The following is a 12,906-nucleotide window of genomic DNA, read 5'->3' on the forward strand; positions in this document are numbered from 1 at the left end:
GAATGTGATGGTGGACAGACTCAGCAGAGTGTTTCCTTCATCTTAGGTTCTTGGTCTACATCTGGAGTGCTTCAGGAGAATATTCAGGAGTTGGTGTTGTCCGGTAGCAGATCCATTTGTGACAAGTGAGAATTGATTATGCCACAGGTTCATCTCCCGGCATAGGGGAAAGAGGCCTGTGCAATAGGATCTCTTTCTTGCCCATCGCCCCTGGTCTTCTTTATGCTTTTCTCCGTTTTGGCCTGCTTGTCTTCGTTCCCTCTTCTTTATCAGATGGGGCGGGATCAAGAGTGATTCTTCTGATTTCTTCTCTTCCTAGTCTAAATCACTTTCTAAATATGATATCACTGACCAAACTCAGATTGTTTGCCTGGAAGTTGAAAGGTTAGATTTACAGAAAAGGCGTGTATAAGAAGCCAAGGTTCTAGAAAGGGGTCTACGTTTTATTCCTATGAGCATCATTGGGAATCTTTTAGGGAGTTTTGTATCCCCAATAATCTTGAACCTGTATTTTGTGAAGGAGTGAATGTATTTTCTTTTGTTCAGGATGGTTTTGATTTGCCCAATCTTCTTCCACTAAGAACCTTCAATGGCCAGCCATTATGACATTCTGAAAAATGCCAGAGGAATAGAATCCTTAGACTCTTATGTCTTCTGGCCCCTGAAGAGTATTGCCATTTTAGCCCTCCAGTTAGAGAAGTGGTTTCAGACCGGAATTTGCAACTAGACCTGGAGTTGTTATAAGGACTCCCATTTGAATTTCTGAAGTTGGTTAAACTTCGGTATTTGACAAGGAAAGTTTTCTTTTTGGTTGCCATCACCTATGTCCATAGGTTGGAAAGATAAGATCTCTGTCTTGTGGATCCCCTTATTTGACTATTTTTCCTGATCGGTTAGTACGTAGTCCCAACTTTAGGTCTAAAGTGAATTCACCTTTTCATGAAGGCCAAGAGGTGATCTTGCTGCAGCTGGTTGCAGACATTTATCTGATCAGACTTCTGTCCATCCCTTGAACCTCAGAAGAGCAGTTCCCGCCTGGACTATGGGAATGTTCTCTTTCTGGGTGCCGGCAAGGAGATTGTCCGGAAATTGCAGACTGTTCAAAACATGGCAGCTCGCCTTCTTGGCAAACTCCCTAACAGGTCTTCCATCTCCCCCTTTCTATGTAGCCTTCACTGGCTCCGTATTGAGAGCCGGGTTAAGTTTAAGGCTCTGTGTTTTATACACAGAATCATTGCGGGCAATGCCCCACAATACCTTAAATCTTTTATTCTTTCTTATGTTCCTTCCCGTACCCTTAGATCATCCACCCAATTCAAGCTTCTAATTCCAAGGATCAAGAGAGCAAGAATGGGAGGTCGCTCCTTTTCCTTCTTGGGTCCATCCCTGTGGAACTCCCTTCCTCTCGGTCTTCGGACTGAGCCCAACTATCTGAAGTTCCGCAGGGACCTGAAGACATGGCTATTCAATCAGTAATCTGTTGCAATCTCATACCTTTGTTGGTCAGCGCCGGGAAACCTTTGGGTAGCTGTGCGCTTAATAAAATTAATAATAATAATAATAATAATAATTTACGTCAATACAGTTTCTTCTTTCAGGTGGATCGAGTCTGTTTGTGGATTTCAGGTCTTTCAAGAAGAGTTAAAGTTGTTAGTTCACTCCCTGAGTTGATGGGTTATGTCTTCTATTGCTTTGGATTATGGTCACAGATTACCCCCCCCCCCGCCCCCTTAGTTTTAGCTTTTCACATGTGTTTAGGACTGTGACAGGGAATATAATGAGGAGGTAATTTACTTGCCCATAATTCCGTTACTCTGGGTTAATTCCTCCTCATTACAATTATTGGTTCCTGCCAAGCCTCCCATTCGGAAGTATATTCTGCGGGCCAGGTCTTTTTTGGGATAGCTTGTTATAAACATGAAGAAGAATTGGTGGACAGCTCCTTTATAAGGGAGGGGTGGGTTCTACTTTTTAAATCGAAACTAATGAGAGACTAGTAGATAGGGGTCTTTGGGAGGAAGTGACCTCAAACGTTTAAGAAGGTAAGGAAGAATAAACTCAAAGCAATTAAATTACTTGTAAGTAATTATAGTATTACATGTTCTTTGGAGATACAGCTATCTGGTACAGACATTGTAGATTCCGGGTTTTGTGGAATGACTGCACATTCAATGTTAATCCCAGTGCAGATTTTGCCTGATAAATTGGAGCTAAATCTGCGAGAGGGAAAAGAGGTCTGAAAGAGCTTCAGTAATCATGTGCACCAACTCCAACTGTACAAGTTATCCTTCCTCACTACATTGTTTTGAAATGGGGTGGTGTAAAACCTCAAGGTGTGGTGTTATCGGGATTTAAACTGAGGCAGAATTACTAGCTGGTTTATAAAGCCATCAATCTAAACCATGGCACTCCATCTGGCCTACATTCCATTGTTTTTAACTACCCTGTATCGTTACTGAAAGGGACCCAGCTTCAGTAAATTATTCTTGGCCAAGCCCCAAAGGGAATCGTTCAGCTCAAACTGCTAGGCATCTGAGGGACTGTGACCTAGTAGTTGGGGCTGGATTTTCCTTTTTGAGTATAATCAAGACTGATTTACATTTTGCTATTCCGTTTGACAAAAAAGGATAGAACATAATGCATCCATTGACCGGTCTCACCATCATGCTATTACCGAGCCTCAACAGCAGGATAAATAAGTCCGCTGCACAGATGAATTCTTGTAAAGGAAAAGATAACATTTTACAGTGTAGGTGTAACAGCTATCTGTAGAGTGCACATCCTATAATCTTACTCCAGACTCATCCATGATCATACGTATCGGGGGTGATCGCTGGCGGGAGGGGACTGCACCCTGAAGTAACCAAAACATGCTCTTCTAGTGCAGTTTAATTCACAACCTAACCTGAACCCATACATGTAGCAAAGATGTTGTTGTGGACAGAGCAATACAGCTAAAAAGCTGACTGAGGGAATATGCAGTGGTCTCAGCAAGATATGGTGGTACGCTGTAAAAAAAAAAAAAAACAACAAAAAAAAAGTTAATGGAGCCAAGGTCGAGTTTTCAGTACAGTGTAAAGTATGTCCTAGTCCAGCACACCCAGTTTAGGCTCCGGCTTTCTATAAAAACAAAATCCACCAAACACGAGGGGGTTAGCTGTAATTCATTCCTATGGCATTGTAGACCAAGTCTGTAGCTACCTGCAGTCTTATTGTACTTTACATTAGGTTCCCTGACACACCAGGTGTCATTGTCTGCCATATCAATACAGATTTCATAATGGAGGCTAAAGTAACTCCATGGGCTCAGTTACAAGAACAGGCCACACTAAATCCACTGTCCTCTCGCACTCAGACAGAAAACAATTTTAGCTTACTATGACATGTTGAAATTACTTATCTCAACTGCCGAAGGAAAATCAGTATTAAAATGAGCACAAAATAAACTGTCGCCACTATTCCTTAACTAAAAAAAATATCTTTGTTTCAAGCACATTTTCTCTTACATGTTGTGTCCCATCAAGTATACTAACATGAAGTATTGTAAATCATCCTTAAGTACTTATCATACAAATGAGTGCAACCTACATAAGATAGGTGACTTGCATTTTTGTCTCCTGAATTGTTCTCCCATCCTCCTCACAAATGCTGTGAGCCTTACTTCGCAAGCGAAATGCACTTTGCGCTGCGTAGCATGCTTTACTAACAGGTATCAATTTTCTCTAGTTTGTATCATTTTCCCTCTTATCTGGTGCAGACACACATTATTACAAGGTCAGTGGGCACTGGAAATTACATACCAGACTACTGATTAACATTCGGAAGTATCACGTGGCATTCCTACAGTCTGGGTGATAAGAATTCCTCATTTACAAACACTGTCTTTTGGCATCAGACGGATCCTATTCTCCAAAAAGAAAATACTTAACTTGCTATGCTTGACAGAGGATGTGAAATGCTTAATTGCAATGTAACAGTCTTACTTTTTGGTGGTAAGTGTAGAATGTCTCAGGACATGGAGATAGGCTGACAGCAAGTTAAGAGATGAGCACTGCATATTCTTACCTGAAACCACAGGATCTGAGGAGAATGGTCAATGCCTCAACTTCACCTGATGAAGCGGTATTCAGGTAAATGGTGAAATACATTGGAGAATGCACCAGTCTCACCAAACTCCCCATTCTCAGGCTGAGAGTGGAAAGCTCTTACCCTACTCTGAGATCTTTGCCCTGGGTGAAGTAGCAAAAGCTCTAACTTCACTAGAGGAAGCTCCATCTGCCGTGGTACGTGAGATGCTTTAGTGAAACCCAGTGTCGCTGTTCCCATGTGGAATGCCTTACCCATCCCAGGGTTCCTGTGTCCTTGTATAGGAGCTCAAACTGATCTGAACTCAATGCTGGATTGGACTGTGTATTGCTCTAATTGCTCCTCAGATCGCCGTGTCCATAGTGCAAGGTGAAAACCCTGAAACCTACCTAGATGGGGTAATGCCTGCAATGCAGTGTTCAATTATTTAACCTAGAGCGTGCTGTGCTGTGTCCTAACTGCCTATCTCGCCTTGAGGTGACACTTCTGAGTAGCATTAATATTCTCCTGTCTTTTTTTTTTCTGCCAGCAGCAGGATTCTGTAGCACCTGAAGGAGGACCTCTCTCCAGGAGCAGCCCCTACTCCAGATCCACCCCCCTTGAAGCTGAGGACATGCAGCACCATCCCTATCCTCCAAAAGGGCTGGATTCAGCACTGCTGGAAGCCAGAAAAGAGGTAATCTCGCATGGCAGGAATTGCTGCCACACCGATAAATGCAAGCATCCCACGGATCGCGATTACACCAGGCAATGCAACCACAGCAGACATATTTCTGAAGCCACAATTCAAGTTTCGCCGCAAAATTCATGCCCCGATTGGTAATAATTTGGCTTTAACTGCCTTTGGTCACTAAACTTTTTTTTAATTCTTCTTGCTGTGCCACAGTTCACTTTTCCCACTCAAGCCGTCCACTTCCTCCGCTGGGCACTGACCACTTAAATAATAATAATAATAATAATAAAGGGGCTTGTAAAGCGCCTGGTGACGCCATCCCGGCGTGTCCCCGCGCTGTGGAGAAAGAGTCAGGGCCAGGAGAGGGACTTACAGGGAAAACAGATGGGTTTTCAGAAGTTTTCTGAAAGTGGTCTTTGAGTGATCTACATTCCTCAAGAGATATGCACAGTGTTCTCCCAGAGCATATTTTGAAAAAGTGGAGTAAAATAGAAAATAGCCACGGCTTGGTAGTAAAGTACATACCCAATTACGACACAGCAGGCCACTCATACCCCTTGGGACCGTGCTACTGCACCTCTGGACGCCTTGTTTTGTCTTAGGGAAAGGTGCACTTCTTTTGCAAACTATATACCCGTGCTGTGTCTAAGAAAATGTTACACTGTTGTTGTCTGCACCATAGCCGAGAAGCTTACATTGTCCTTTAAAAATAAATAAATAAATAAATAATTAATCCGCATTATAGAAGCTATGGCTTGACTGTGTCATTTTTACACCTTGAAAATCATGATAGTAAGCAGACGTGCTGCTGCTGCTGACAGCTTACCCACAATACTATGATGTTCTCCATTCGGCTTCATTTATTTCAGCCTTTTCTTTTCGTTTCTGAAAAGCACTGGCTAAAATAAGTAGAGAAGGGTAGTAAGGGGTACAGGAGTCTGTTAGCGACTGTCGGCAGCAGCAGCGCCTCTTCCGGCTCTCATCTTCATTCAGTGGCCTTGACTACACCCTGATCACGCCGCCATCAGAGGATAAGCTCTTGAGATCAGTGTGCTGGACTGAAAGCACAGCAGCTCTTAACAAGCTACACGTCCGGGAAAGGCTGAGTGACTAAATCCCTCTCTGAGCCACACTAACCCAGAGGCGATCTGGATGTACAGATACTGCCCATGCACACACCATGTCCTTGTTCCAACTGTAAGGATTAGAAATGCTTGATATGGGTTTAAAGTTGCTCCCTTATGTAAAAAGGGTGTATTTTTTTATTAATGGTACTTCTGTTTACAAAGATCTTAGAAAAACGCACACATCGGAAACACACATGTAAGCAGATCCTATAGTACAAACCTGAGAAAGGGGCCTTATTTGGTAGTGTAAGTTAAAAACAAGTATGTGTTAGTCTAGTTATTATACGTTTAGATTCCCTTACTTGAAAGTTCATGAAGGCTTGTCGGCTTTCTCTGATAAGGTTTACAAAGGCTGAAGAAACTAGTTTGTTTCCTAAAAGCATTCAGAATGTGCCATCGTCTTCCCTCCGCTTGCCACTTGCATGATCATGGGAGTAGAATTGTGAACTGCCCTCATACATCGTTCATACAACTATAGGAAGGAGACTAAACAGTAGCAGAGAATAGCAATTATTTGCAGAGTGATATTTAGAAATGTCAGGTCGATGAAGAGGGTGACCGCCAATAAATGGTCAACCGTGCAAATACTGAGATGACCTTCTCCATCAATGCAGCCCTCCACTCAGACGGGCAACACCCCCAAGGATTCATTGTTATGACCATAGGAAAAATGAAAATAACATGTAGTGAGGAGGTATTCCCATCATTAATACCATTACTAACCCATGACAGCGATTTCAGAAGGACTTCCTAGTAAAGAGCACACTATAAATGCTTAAGGAATCTTGAGAAGGCATGGCCAATGAAAGCGTCATGCACTGCTCGAAAGGGGAATATGTATACGGGTAGACAGGCTTCTCCAACGAGTAGCTCATGCGCTACTGCTAGCTCTCCATATACATGTAAGTAGCTCTCCTGTGTGCAGTTCAACCTACTAAATTTGTTTGATTGAATTAATATATGTTGACTAAAATTCAATAATGTGAAGTTGAGACAAAAATTTGTTAATTTTCAGATCTCATAATTTCCGAAATATATTTAAAGCTGATATTTCAGTGATAAATCAAGTGACACTGGGGGTCCTATTAATATTATGAACTTGGTACCAGAGGCATGGCCACTTTGGCTGATATGTATTCGCCATGTACAGGCATTCTAAATTGACAAATCCCTTTTTTACACTACAGCTGGCAACCCTGCCTGATGCACTGTGGAGATCACTGCTAGTAATCTTCCCTAGAATGACCAGTAATGAAATCTTGTCTGATATGATCATCTATTACAACACTAATAATATTAGTAGCTAGATATCGTTTTTATTGGACATAAGTAGCTCTTATTACTAAAAAGGTTGGAGCACCTTGGGGTAGAGAGTATGATTTTCCAACATAAGGAAACAAAATTGAGGCAAATAGGGTAATCAAACAGGAGTGATGTATACATGTGCCTGCCAGCAGTGAAGGTGATGAAGAAGGAAATGGGATAGTTAATATGTTACCCTAATTTGAGGCAAGTGACACTGGTGCAAGATGGTCAGAGGGCTTGCCAGTATTCAAGCTGGACCAATCTGAGCATAAGGCCTCCATACTTACCATTTACGTCCTCCACTTGTTCCTTCAGATCGAACAAAAAGAGCAGGAAGTGTGCGAGTGGAAGGAGAAGTACGAGAAGAGCCGACGGGAAGTGGTAGAAATGAGGTGAGTGCAGTACTTTTATAGGGGAACTGCAAGAGTGGATAAGAGCATAGGTTTCAGGCTTATCAGTGTGTAGTATGTGGGTGGGCCATGAAGGAGCTTCAGGTGGGAATATTATTGATATGGTGGGGGCTGCAGGAGTTTGAATTGGGTGTAAAGGGATTGCAGTACCCAGTGTGAATTAAAAGCTCATATCCTGTGATCTGCAGATTACGATTTTGAATAATCCTACCATCAATCCTACAGAGGCTGGTAGACTGAGTATCAGTAAACTGGTAATAGTAACACATGCTATGCACAGCACTTAAAAATGCCTGAGGTGCAATGTGAAAAACAGGTTACTAAGAGAATGCTGCATGTAAGAGCGTCAACCATAGCGGACTGGCCATAGCGGGCACCGGGCAATCCCCTGGTGCACCACACAGGTGGGGGCCGGTTTTGGGCCCCTGGGGGCCGTTTTTGTTACAGGGTCGTTTTTGCAGCATAGCTGCAAAATCGGACCTGTACCAAAATCGGCCGAAAACCGGCCCCGGCAAAGAGCTCGGCGGCACCTCCAACCCCCAACCCCCCCGCCCCCCCCACCCCCCCGAGTGTGGGGGGGGGGGAGGCGGCCGCGCACTTTGCCAGGGCCGGTTGTGATTCCCAGTCCAGCCCTGGCGTCAACTGGGTGCAAGAGTGCCAAAGCTGCAATAGTTTAAATTGTGGACATTATCAAATTCAAGGGTGAGTGCAGGTGGAGTGGCTTTAAGAGTATGAAGTTTGGGCACGACTGTGTTGCATCCATGGAGGCTGCCGATGTTGATGCTAAGTGTAGTCGTTAATGCGAGTGTTCGTTATGTGCATGTGAGACTGCAGGAGCCTATGCTGTGTGGTAGTGGGGACTCTGGTTTGGATGTCTTGACCTCTACTTTAGATCTCCTGTGCTCCAGGATAGATTTTTGGGCCCCCGACTCATGGTGAGCTTGTTGTGTGATCTCTTGCACATCTACAAAGGAAGCATCCTTGATAATCACTTGTGGTTCCTGTGTAATCCCCTAGCCTCTCTTTGTAAACCCCACTCTGTGTGAGCTCCTGAATCCCTCCTGATGTCATGAGTGTTGTAATATGTGGACCACTATATGTTTCCTTGGCCCCGGTACAATCCCCTCAGCTCCTTGTGTGTAATGATCTAGGCTCTCTGTGTGATCCCACAATGTATTCCTTCTGAGCTCTTGTTGAATCACCAGTGATTTTGTTGGCTACATGTGTGACCTTTGGGAGTCTTCTTTTGACTTGCAGAGTGCTTAGTTCTTTCTTTGGTCGTGTATGAAGAAAGTATTTGTTTACTGTGATTCTCCTTCACATACTTTATTCTTGCAATTTACAGTTTATTTTTGCACTTCTTTTCTAGGAAAATAGTTGCGGAATATGAGAAAACGATTGCACAGATGATAGGTGAGTGTCCCTCGTAGGATTTTTTCTCTGCATACATCCCCAGTCATTAGAGCTTCATGAGGTCACGATAACCATATAGAGACATGTCACTCTGCTTCCAACTTGGAGATTGGCCATATTGACTTATTCCCCATTTGTTACACCGGACTATATATTATAATTGATCACACGTTTCAAATTCCCCAAGTTTGCCAATGCAGTTTCAATTCTGTTCAACATAATTTGGAGAACAGTGCTGTCAATATCATTTTTAACATTATGATTTATGTGTCTCTATTTGCTACAACTCCTTTAAAAGACATTAGAACTGCTTTTAAGCTGCTGAATCGCGTGAGCAGCTCGGCACTAAGTTTGTCATCCACCAATACAGTAAGATACTTTTCAGAGTCTACAATTTAGACACCACTTACACATCTGTCTTCATATTTTATACTGTGACAGATTAGGTGCAAGATTTTCTACTCATCCAAGTCCATCTCCATATCATTAGCTCACTCAGGCTTTTCAGTCTTTCTGAACCTTTTTTGTACTATTTTTAGGTTTTAGTCGATCTGTATACAGCCTTCTTCAATTGAGTAGCATAAACAATTTCATACTAATCACACAAAAGGTATTAAGAAGAATCTTTGCTAAAAATTAAAGAGCAATCATTCTATGGGTAGCATTTCATCCCATCTTTCCACCAATTTTACAATTACATTTACGGTTCAGCTGCTAACAAAAATCCAAAATGCAGTTGACAGAAGGAAGAAAGACCCAGTCTACACCCTTAGGAGACCTATTTGTTTTCTCCCTGTGGTTGACTTCTGTTGACTTCTGTTTGCCAACAGTTTCATGGCCGTGGGCTATTCTGTGTTGCGGAAAACTCTTGCGGCACCACTTCTCAAGAGGTCAACAGCAGCAGTATTTTAAGGTCCCCTATCCCCCAAATTGATGGTTAGGTTAGAGGATATAGGAAGATTTCTGTTTTTTTAGTCAAAGCTCTGGAGCATTTTACAGACTCCAATTAGATGCAAGCATACCCTGTTGTCCTTCTGAAAGGTGGTAAAATGATGGCTCAATTTTCTCTGAATATTCTTCTCCGACTACCAATGTTGTCGTGCGAGTGCCAAGTTATAGTTAATTCTGAGGATCTTTCTGTAGTTTATAAATGAATGAAGAGCATAATATGTATGCCCAGGAACATTTTTAATGAGGTTACAAATTATCTTGCTATGGGTCACAGCATTCTATACTGTTAAACTCGAATTGCACATAAGTCAGTTGTAACCTGTTTGTAGAGAATACTTTTCTAGGAAATAAACATCTGATTACTTTAACCTGATATATGTTTCGTGTGTTAAAGTAGATCACCTTCTTCCAGATGTTCCCATAATGAATCTTATATAAGATATTGGCAATTATTCAAACTGTGGGATTCACAGCCATTCGACCAACTCCTACGGGGTTGTGCTATAAAACCTTTATTTGCGGCAGCAGCGAGGGGCATTATTCGATTTAATAACCATCTTAAAAAGTAAAACAGTAAGGATGAGCTGAGAGAGCTGCGTGAAAAGAACGAAATATATGGTAATAAGACAACAAGCACCAGTTTTGAGATATATGGAAAGAAGCATTGTATACTTACCATCAGAGGCTAGATTTATCATGAATGAGGAAAGCAAGGGGTTTTATGTGATATTGTGTAAAGTTGACCACATTAATATGGTGACAGAGACAGTGTATTTACATCAAAACGGCAGCATTCCTCTCTCACTGGTCTGCAATTAATTCACCAATCGGATTGTAAGTATTAAGAAAGGCAAAATGTTGAAACGCATCTTCTTGAAAAAGAAGTTTAATCTGCCTTGTGAGTGTTCTGTGTTGCCCTTTTGGGAGTTCGCTGGATTTATAATGTGAGCCCACCCTCATGGAACGGAGAATAGCACCTGTCGTGAGTTTGGCAATATTGGTGGATTTTTGAAATACTGATTTATTTATGGCTGAAGAGTATCATCAACGAGTTTCGGTAATCGCAGCTACCATGGTCACGATGAGGAAAACAACTGAATATGTACCTTCAATACGTGCAAAAAACAGCGAAAACAGACAAACAGAAAGTGCCTCAGTGCAGAACCTGTCTCAACTGGAGTTGCCATCTTGCAAAGGGTGACTATTTACTTTATAGTATGTTCATGTAATACTTTATAAGGCAGATTCAAAATTGAATTCATAAAAAAATGATAAATTGTGAGATTCACTGCCAGATAGTAGACAAGAGAGTAGGAGTGGTAAAAACAAGAAAAAACATATAGGAGAAGGTTTTTGTTTTTGGGCAGCTGTGGTGAGCACATGTTTTAGGTTACACTTAGCAGCGTACTAACTACATTTGTCTGCATGAGCTTAAGGCTGACAATTACCTTTTTTACGCAGTAATCTTGGACTCATGGTTGAAATTTAAATATGTGTACCACTTGCAAACCAGTTAACAAGGGTAAGGATATTCTTCCCATAGATTCCGGATTGCCCATCAGTTACTTTTATCTATATAATGTTGGTGAGCAATATACAAAAGTTGGGAATGTCTTTTTAAATAACAAAGTAGGGTTCTTCTAACTTGAGTAAATTCTCTCGATTCCTTTGGTCAGTCTATGGCCATAAGTTCACCTTCCTTGGTTTTTGGCCATGTCTGCTAGGCCTTCAAACATTTATGAGTTATCTTGACTGATGTGAAGATGATAATAATCCCCTCGTATGGTCCTTATAGTTGTGTTAGAGCTCCTGTCCTTTTGTTTCTTTCCAGACAGTCCAAGCCACCCTTAAATTATGGAAGTCCTCCGAGTTAGTTTCCAGGCTCTGATATGCATAGTATAAGTATCCATACAATTTGATACAAGTTCCCAAAAACGATCTAATATCAGCATGATACTATTGAGAGGTGCATTAAGGGATGAATCTGTGGTCCAAATTTGTCACTATATTCTATTGTGTGGCTTTTTTCACTTTGTGTTACATATACAGTGTCCTGCCTTCTCCCACACAACTGTCTACCCCCATCCTTCGATGGTCTATGTTCATTCACTTCTCTCGTGTTACTCTGATTTCCCTTCAACCCATGTTCGATATTACAGTGGTCAACATCAAAGAACTTGACGTTTTGCTAATTGCTGAGCATTTTGCATCTCAAAGCTACATAAACCTCCACTGCCTTCTGTTATCATCTTTGTTAACTGCTGCTACTTTTTCTCGCTAACTGCTACTGTCTGTCTTTCCCTTTCGCTGCTGAACGGAAAGGAAACCCTGGTAAGTGAAAATGAGCTGCTGCAGTTGTTGCCAACATTGCCTATTCATGTGGCAGGGCTGTGCCAAGCAGGCCTTTTTGAGATGTGGCAGTCAAGCAAGGCTGACCAGTGGCCTTGTAACTTAATGAGAGGCAGAGGCAAGAGTTCTGAAAATATTGAGAATGTCGCCACTCTACATCCCCACACCTCTTTCAGCAACATCTAACTCTCTCTACTTATTTTCTTTCCTTTCTTTTCTAAAAGTTTCAGCATTTCCCTCTTTTCATGTTCACTACATCTTACTCACTTTTATTAATTGAATTCATTTGCATAAAGATGAAATAACAGGAGATGGAGAGCACTCCTACCTCACACCCAACAGTCAGTCTGTCAATGGATCTGCTCTGGCATGCTTCACTGTTGTTGTGGTGGCTGAATAATGTTGTTGATGAGAGATCTCTTCCACAGAAGGACTCCAGTCTGTGGCCTTAAATGCCTTTTGTAGATCTCTGAATGCCAAAATCAGCGAACACTCTTTGTACAATGCATTTACACATCACTAGCTGCAGCAAGGAGGCTTGCTCAAGGGTTCTGCACTGCTCTCTAAGTGCACCCAAATTACCGTAGAAAAC

At 42.0% G+C, this 12,906-nt stretch overlaps 1 protein-coding gene across 6 annotated transcripts in view; it reads left to right on the forward strand.

The window, feature by feature from the left end:
* Positions 1-12,906, forward strand: part of TACC2 (transforming acidic coiled-coil containing protein 2) — a 395,420-nt gene that overhangs the window by 359,586 nt on the left and 22,928 nt on the right. For 3 of the 6 annotated variants that reach the window (XM_086922962.1, XM_086922957.1, XM_086922959.1), the window contains 3 exons: positions 4,616-4,762; positions 7,507-7,583; positions 8,971-9,014. In XM_086922962.1, the coding sequence (XP_086779088.1) occupies positions 4,616-4,762; positions 7,507-7,583; positions 8,971-9,014 (268 nt within the window). The remainder of the gene's footprint in view (positions 1-4,615; positions 4,763-7,506; positions 7,584-8,970; positions 9,015-12,906) is intronic. The other 3 variants (XM_086922956.1, XM_086922958.1, XM_086922960.1) reach the window with 1 other exon arrangement.

Source organism: Lissotriton vulgaris, chromosome 5 (assembly GCF_964263255.1).
Source record: "Lissotriton vulgaris chromosome 5, aLisVul1.2, whole genome shotgun sequence".
Taxonomy (NCBI): domain Eukaryota; kingdom Metazoa; phylum Chordata; class Amphibia; order Caudata; family Salamandridae; genus Lissotriton; species Lissotriton vulgaris.